Genomic DNA, 8,333 nt, shown 5'->3' on the forward strand with positions numbered 1-8,333 from the left:
TGAAACCTTCAGGTATTCCTTGAAGTTGGTTGCACAGTTCAGCATGTTGACAACCTTGACTTTTAGTTTCACCTCCTTTTCTTTTCTTTTCTTTTCTTTTTAATCTCCATTCCCTTCAATTCAATAGTTGTAGTTTTTCCCATTGAAGAATGGAGGTCTGTTGTTGGACTATCCTTCTATCAGAGTATAAGCCACTGTGTTGAAATCTATGTTGTCCGCCATCAGGATCTTTCCTCCAAGCTGTGAAGCTTGATCTCTTTGAGACCAAGCTCTGATATCAATTGATGGTAATTAGTGGCTAAGAGAATGGGGGTTGAATCTTAGCCCCTTTTTGCTGAATATTAATTTCTGCCATTTAGAGAATCTTCTAGAGATATTTCTGCTTTTGTCTAATGTCGAGTTGAGAGACACTTTTGTTTTGTCTTGTGCCGAGTTGAGACACACTTCTGTTTTCGTCTCCAGATTAACAGAAACAGAGAAAGGAGTAGAGAAAAAGAATTAACACCAGATATATCCTGGTTCAGCCACTGAGTGCAATGTGGCCTACATCCAGTCTCCATCACAATAATGATAGAATTTCACTATGTTATCACAACATTACAAACACCAATTTCTCCATAGGAACTACCCATTCCTATCTGGGACAAATCCAGATTCTATACCCAATCTAAATTTGACTAGGACTCAAAACCTAGCTTTCAACTGCAAAGTGCTCACCCAACTTGCAAGGAAACAAGTCCAGATTCCAACCCAACCTGAACTTGACTAGGACTCAAACCTAGCTTTCAATCTGCAAAGTGCTAACCCAACTTGCAAGGGAATCCCCTTAGGATCATGACAACAAAATAGAAATACATAGAAAGAATTTCTGAGATAACTATGACTTTTTCTTTAACTCTCTGCCTTTTTCCACTCATTGGCTTTTTCTTACAAAATCTCACATTTTACCTTTCACCAATGAAACACAGACAGACTAAATTGAGAAAAAGAAATATTCAATGAAAGCCATGAAGGAGAAGAATGAACAGCTCAAAGAGCTATGGGTACCCAAACGTGTGCTCTCACTCCTTGATCTCAACCCTTGGCCATTCACCCTTATTATAGAAGGGGAAGTTTCCAAGGTTGAAATTGGTTTAACCAACCCAGCAACTCCTTCTCCAACATAGGCTAAGTCACGGTTTGAACAAAGGGAAGAGAGAGGAAAAATCGAAACTACATGCATGTACCTCTCTTAAACTTTTTTATCTATTTTCTTCAATCTTGGCCATTGATCTTGACTTTGGCCCCAAGAATTGATTCTGAACGTTGATGAGCGTCTGACTCAGGCTGGCTTTAAGCTTCCTATTTTTACTTCTTCCCTACCTGAGACTTAGAGGCTATCTTCTTCATAAAAATGGAAATGAATCTTTGCTGTGCCTTCAAGATAGATTTGCATCATGAACCGAGGCCTTTCTTTCCTTCCATGGCAACAAAATCTTGAAACCTTTCTCCAAATCTTTTCTTCTGTGGAAATAATCTTTTTTTCTCTATGTCTTCCATTTTTTCTTCTTCTATGAAAGAGTGATTTGACCGAAGCAAGAGAGAGGAGAGAGAAGAGAGAATAGCTTTCCTATGGAGCTTGTGGCCTTTGGTCATAACCCACTTTCTGTGCATTCTATTTTCTTTCTCTCTTTCTTGGAGATGATGTGATTTGATCGAAGGAGAGAGAAGAGAGAAGGAAGAAAGCTTTTGGTGGAAGCTTTTAATTACAGTAAAGTGAATTGAATTCTCACTTCCAGTAACCAAGAAATTAAATTAATTTTAATTTTCACTTCCTGTTACCAATACATGGAGTCACGTGTTTGGCTTTTGGTTACTTAGGTATGAACTTAATTGAATTGTAATTTGAAGTCTATTAACTATGAGAGTAGGTAACTGAAACTTGCTTGATTATTTAAGCCACTTCCTTCTTTTCTTTTGCTTTGCCAATATTAATTCATGGGCTTGTGATTTTGGGCATGTCCTAATCTTAAGGTTCAGCGGCGTCAGGGGCTCGCGTCTCCTCTCTCCCTTGCGATTCTCAACGGCGACGGCCACGACGACGTCGACGGTGGCTCCAAACTTCCCCGCCGCCGTCCCTCCCCCTTTCCCTCCCGTCCCCCCTTCGTATACCCTTTTCCTCCCCCCAAACGCGTTTTCTTTTATTTTTTTAAAATTATAATTTTTTTTATTAAAATAGGGGTAGTTTAGGAATAAAATAAAAAAAATTATTAGAATAGACGATTTAAAATGAAATGCAATATTAAGGACGATTCTAAGTTAAAAATTACATTAGAGACGATTTCGATTTTGATCCTCAATATTAGGGACCAAAACAATACTTATCCCTGTTATTTTACTCAATTTTTTAATAAATTTATTATCATCTCTGAATAATTAAATTTAGGATAAAAAAAGAATCAAATATAACCAGCTAATTAAACTCTTTCATGAATACTAAATATATATTCTTATATAGTTAGTGGTTGATTTTTGTATTTATATAATATAATTAAAGATTATTTGATGTATTTTTTTATATATCAAAATCAATATTAGTATATAAGTTTATAACTTACATGAATTTAAGACGAATATAAAGTATATGGATACAAAAATAAATTTATGTAAACGAACATTCTTTTATTTGAATAAAGTATTTTTTTTTTTCACTTCACAATACTCATTTTACCTTAACATGCATTGTTTGTACTATTTTAGTTTATTTTTATGTCTTTAGTAAATATCCTCTTAACAATGAATAATATTAATAATTTAAAATTATTATTCATACTATTGTTATTTAAATATTCTCTTAATAATGAATACTAAAATTCAATACCACAATTTATATAAAAAAAAATTAGACACAGATGTAATTAAATTTAATTTATAAAAATTGTATAATTATATCCAATTGACTGCTGTGTCTAACACTATATTTAGCTTGTCCAAGTTCAACACTGAGCTTTCTACAATACCACAATATGAACTGCTTTGAATGTGCATCATCAATTGTACAACAAAGGCATTAAGTCACATTTCAAAAAGATTCATTTCTCGATAAACGAATTGATTGATACTCATCTTACGGAGTTCAACATCTTCGCATAAACACATTAAAAGATGTCTTTATTAATCTCCATCACCAACTTATTTTATTCATTATATCTACGGTGAAAAATTAAAGAATACTAGTATGCCAATAAAATACAATAGCATATGTGAAAATGTTCTGTATAATCCGTGTAGAAGTTTCTTGGTACCTTTGATCATTTAGCACTTAGCAGGGTAATAGAATACAACTGAAATAGGGTTAATACTTCCGATGGCTGAGGCAGTAAGAAAAGCCACAACTCACCCATCTTCAAACGTTTCTTCCGTCGTAGCTTCCATTACATCACTGATTCAAACCATAAACCCCCAAAACCCAAATGCCTGTGAAGCACTGAAACCATTCTCCCCTTACCTCACTCAACCATTGGTCATCCAAGTCATCAAGAACTTACGCAGTCCCAACCACGCACTATTCTTCTTCAACTGGGCCTCCAACCCGCAACCCAACCCCAACAACTACTCTCACACGCGCCACTGTTACGCCGCCATAACCGACTCCCTTCTCTCTCACTCTCTCTTCTCCACCGCCCACCACCTCCTCCACCGCTCCAACAACCTCTCCGACTCCTTGATTTGCAAATTCATCATTGCTCTCGGCAATCGCGGCGATATCAGGGGCGCCATTCACTGGTTCCACAAAGCCAAGAGCTTTTCACATGGCCGATGCTTGTTATCCTGTAACGCCGTCTTGGGTGTTCTTGTAAGAGCCAATCGGATCAATTTGTCAAAGTCTATCTTTGACCAGGTTGTGGAGGAGGGTGTGTTTGAGCTCGACGTGTTCACTTATACCACCATGATTAGGGGCTTCTGCAAAATAGGCATGGTCCACAGTGCACTCAAGGTGTTCGATGAAATGCGCTGTTCGCCCAATTCGGTTACTTACAACACTTTGATTCACGGGTTTTGCAAGAACCGTGATATGGAGGGTGCCAAGAGGGTTTTTGATAGAATGGTGGAAGTAGGGGGTCAGAGTTGCAAGCCGGATGTGGTGACTTATACTACTTTAATTGATGGATATTCAAAGAAAGGTGAGTTCCGCGAAGCTTTAGAGTGTATGGAAGAGATGGTAAAACAGGGTTGTCATCCAAATGTGTTGACCTACAATGCGTTGATTGAAGGCCTTTGCTTGGGTGGGAATGTGGACGAGGCCATGAAGATGATGACTAGGATGCGATTGAATGGTTTAGAAGACAATGTTACCACAAACACCAGCATCATCAAGGGTTTTTGCACTGTGGGAAGGTCTGAAGAAGCTATCATGCATCTGAAGGAAATGGATAGTCGCGGGATGAGGCCGGATTTGAAGGCTTACAGTGTCATAGTCAATGAGTATTGCAAAATTAGGAAACCAGATGATGCCCTTTTACTTATAAGGGAGATGGTGGTCAAGGGAATCAAGCCATCTGTGTCAAGTTTTAATGCAGTGTTTAGAGTTCTTGTGGATATAGGGAAGCTGGATGAAGCAGTTCATCTTTTGAAGCAGATGCCTCAAATGGGCTGCATACCCAACTTCTTATCATATAGCATAGTGATCTGTGGTCTTTGTAAAGTGAATGGTAGGATGCAAGAAGTTGAAGGGCTTGTATCTGAGATGCTTGAGAACGGCCATGACCTTGATACCACCTTGTACAATTGCTTGCTTGGGGGATATTGTGATCTTGGGGATGAGGAAATGGCATTGAGGACTGTCTATGACATGATTGATAAGAACTTTGTAATCAACAAAGACACATTCTGCATTTTTGTCAAGGACTTGCGTGGAAAGGGAAAACTTAGCAAGGCAGTGACTGTTGTTGAAGAGATGTGCAGGAGATGCAATGTACCTGATATAAATTCTTACAGAGCGTTACTCTAGTGTCTATTTTTTTTTGGTAACTTACTCTAGTGTCTATATGAACAGCTAAATTCATTTCTACAAGTTTCAACTGCTGTGAAACTTGAGAACAGTACGTGAATACAAAACTAAGATGCAGAATTCGGAAGCAGGCACTTCTTTTATTTTTTTTTAATAAATAAAACTAGTTAATGAGAATCTGCAATCGTTAAATGAGATTATGGAGCCGGCCAGAGGCCCAGAGCTGTCTTGGCATTATGGTACTCGTTTACAAATATACAATAAGCTGAAATAAATGTTGAAAACATATATTAAAACGTTAACTACAAGGATAAGGACGAAAGAACCCAAACAAAAAATTTGCCTCGTAAGAATGTTAAATGATTAGTTCTAAACATATTCACCTTGGGAAATCACTGTTCTTGTGGCTTCGAATTCAATCCAAGCTAATGGTCAAAATCCCGTTTCCTCTACAAGGAGATTGAATATGGCTACTCCAGATCAGAAGACTCTTGTTTGTGTGAAGCAAGTGAAGCAAGGGGTGGTAGATGAGTGGGACGAGAGCATGCCATTACCAGGAGATATCATCGAAGGATTTTCAGAGCACGACGCCGATGATGATTCCTTTACTCCGGTCAAGGCCAGTTCAGAGCTTATCTCTCAGCTTGGCAAGATTAACCCCCGCGTCGAATTCATATGGATAAAAGTCAGAAGGGGCAATAAAAACTCAGTGAAACTTCAGGCATAATAGTTAAAATCTCAATTTAACTCTTAAAATCTTTCAATATTAGGATTTTGAATGAGTTAATCGATTTTACAAAATTTCTACTAGGTTTAACAATTCTATAATTTAAATCTTGTTCGATTTCACATTTTACATATTTAATTTACTCTTCCGAATTTATGTAAAATCTCGATTTTCTCTACTATAACCGCAGGCACGTATTGTGCAACAAAAAGGATCCATACTCAAGAGGAAGTACTATACTATTCAAGCTACAACGGATGACAGACATGTTGCGGATTTAGGAGACCTTACGTTAGATCAGTGCACTGCACTGCAAGGTACACACACTCAAGCTATAAACTTAATTTAAACAAAAATATACTGATCCTTGTCCATGCATAACTCTTGTTTAATTTAAACAAGAATCGTTTTCCGAATAATAACATTGCAGAAATGAGCATGAAAGCAATAAACGTGGAGGGCAGGGAATTTGGAAGGAGTGGGATCAAATATGATTGGAAGATGAAAGTTGGAACCTATTTGCCTGACCAATGGTGTTCAGTGATCAGCTCCATTCTGTTCATGCCCCTTGTTAACGAGCAGTTCATGGACGCTACCACGGCGAGGTGCATGGCCTGGTTTAGTGCAGCAATTTCTTCCGGAGTTCCTCTTGTTTTTGTTAATATCCAAACAGAACAGGTTCTATCCAAGCCATGGACATAACATTTTTCCCCCTTTTTCATTTCAACTTGTGCTATTCAATAAACTAAACCAAATAATTAATGAGTCAAATTGAATATCATCCAGGTGGATACACAGGAGAAGACTAGTTTCTCTGGAAAAGAAACAAGCGTGTGTAGCAAGCAACAAATCCACAACACTAACAAAATAATACACGGTATAAGGTTGTGGTTTCTACCTGGACTATCAGAAATTTCAATAGAGTTGATCCCTAAACATACGGAAACTCGCTTCGGAATGGAAATCAAGCAAACCGAAGAGGTAAACAACACTTGTGGAACTTTGTGAACTAAAGAACTTGTTCTTGTTGCTAATTAAAGCATTATTATTGCAGGGTTTTGTGTACATATACTCAGTGATGAGAGGTTCAGTAGCTGAAGGTGCAGGGTTAGGAGAACTGTATGAAGAGGCAATAGCAAGCGGATTCCTTCTTGTGATATCTCGGTTGGAAGGCAAAAGCATAATGCCAAAGAATGTGTGCAGTGGTGGTCTTATTCATTGCTGTAACCAATATGAGATCAACGAAACTTTCAATGTAGCAATAGAACAACTTGAGACCATTGAGGTGCATGTCATGGCATGGCCCAATAACCAAACTCAACCTATTGGATTTGCATCACTCTTAGCTCCAAATGGATCATTCCCAACTCATCATTATCATTATGATCATCAAAAACAATTGCACAAGCTCGCTCATCACCACACTATTTAGTGAAGTAGTAACTTTCTGAGTTCAAGTTTGGTTCGTGTAATGGTGGTGTTATGCAATTACTTTGTAGTATGCATTTACTCATCTATTGATCTTCATTTTGCGGTGTTTAAATATTTTTGTTCTAACACTAATATATTGAATTTCCTTCCACCTATGCTGGAAACTTTGCAAGTCAACTTTTTGTTCCGTCTCAACTTCTCCAATGCTCCGGTTATAACTGTTGAGCGGGTATATTTCATTGGTAACTAGACATTCAAAAATATTTATATACCAAAGTCAACCACTAAAATTAGTCACTAATATATTTGTGTATAAATACATGTATGATTTAATTTATTTTCAATATGTATTTATATTTTAACATATATTTTATACGAGTGACTGATTTTAGTATACCCATAATATGGTTGTTAAACATTTCGTACAATTTTATTGCATTGTGTTTGTATAACATATTAACATAGCAACGTAAATATATCAAAGTTCATATTAAATAAGGTGATTTTTTTTAATATTATCATTCAATCAAATTTATTTGTAAAAAATAGCTATTTAAATAGTAAATTTAAAAGAATTATTTTTAGAATTTAATTATGATGTATTGTCAGTGTAAAATTGTTTTACACATGTTCCAATCATATAACGTTATATTAGCAAAAATAACTACTTTTTACATTAACCGTGTTAATAGTCATTCAAAAGAACAGTTGTAATTGTACGACAATATAAAACGTTTACACTGTAAGTATATCAAAATTAATTATCGTTACATAATTTAATTTCTGTTTAAAATTTTATTGCATCAGTAATCATATGAATTGAATTCATATTAGAAGAGATTTATATATACAAAATAAATGCTATGATAATTTAAAATGTCACAAAATTTCTATATATACCTTTTACTGCTAATGTCTCATTAATTTTATCAATCCCGTTAGGTAATCAAGAGGGCTCCAGCCAATTTCTACCAATATTTATTGGACTGGACCTCAAAGCCCAACATATCAAACACCCCTACCCCAAACCACCACAATTTACCCTAATCATTAATTACCATTTCACCACCTTCGTCTACCTAGTCTCCCTCTCAATTCCGTCGCTAACCCTCCCTCAACGGCAGTGTGACACACCGAAACACCACCGTCCCACGCTGTCTCTTCTTCTTGACCAACCCTAGTCAA

General features: G+C 36.6%; 2 protein-coding genes across 2 annotated transcripts; both read left to right on the top strand.

The window, feature by feature from the left end:
- The first annotated feature begins 2,995 nt into the window (after window positions 1–2,995).
- Window positions 2,996–5,120, top strand: LOC107620869 (uncharacterized). The gene has a single exon (XM_016322970.2). The coding sequence runs from the start codon at window positions 3,347–3,349 to the stop codon at window positions 4,988–4,990; it is 1,644 nt and encodes a 547-aa protein (XP_016178456.1). The 5' UTR covers window positions 2,996–3,346; the 3' UTR covers window positions 4,991–5,120.
- A 336-nt stretch (window positions 5,121–5,456) lies between these two features.
- LOC107620868 (uncharacterized) lies at window positions 5,457–7,149 on the top strand. The gene is made up of 5 exons (XM_016322969.1): window positions 5,457–5,711; window positions 5,908–6,034; window positions 6,148–6,395; window positions 6,504–6,698; window positions 6,772–7,149. The coding sequence occupies exons 1-5, from the start codon at window positions 5,457–5,459 to the stop codon at window positions 7,147–7,149; spliced, it is 1,203 nt and encodes a 400-aa protein (XP_016178455.1).
- The last annotated feature ends 1,184 nt before the right edge of the window (window positions 7,150–8,333 follow it).

The sequence above is a fragment of the Arachis ipaensis genome, chromosome B10 (genome assembly GCF_059453495.1).
Source record: "Arachis ipaensis isolate K30076 ecotype BB chromosome B10, ASM5945349v1, whole genome shotgun sequence".
Lineage (NCBI taxonomy): Eukaryota > Viridiplantae > Streptophyta > Magnoliopsida > Fabales > Fabaceae > Arachis > Arachis ipaensis.

What these genes read in the sequence shown, in the direction of transcription:
- LOC107620869 (XM_016322970.2), top strand. Translation starts at nt 3,347, where the DNA reads ATGGCTGAGGCAGTAAGAAAAGCCACAACTCACCCATCTTCAAACGTT.
- LOC107620868 (XM_016322969.1), top strand. Translation starts at nt 5,457, where the DNA reads ATGGCTACTCCAGATCAGAAGACTCTTGTTTGTGTGAAGCAAGTGAAG. An exon ending in AAAACTCAGTGAAACTTCAG is followed by an intron (nt 5,712 to 5,907) that starts GCATAATAGTTA and finishes CTATAACCGCAG; the next exon opens with GCACGTATTGTGCAACAAAA. An exon ending in TCAGTGCACTGCACTGCAAG is followed by an intron (nt 6,035 to 6,147) that starts GTACACACACTC and finishes ATAACATTGCAG; the next exon opens with AAATGAGCATGAAAGCAATA.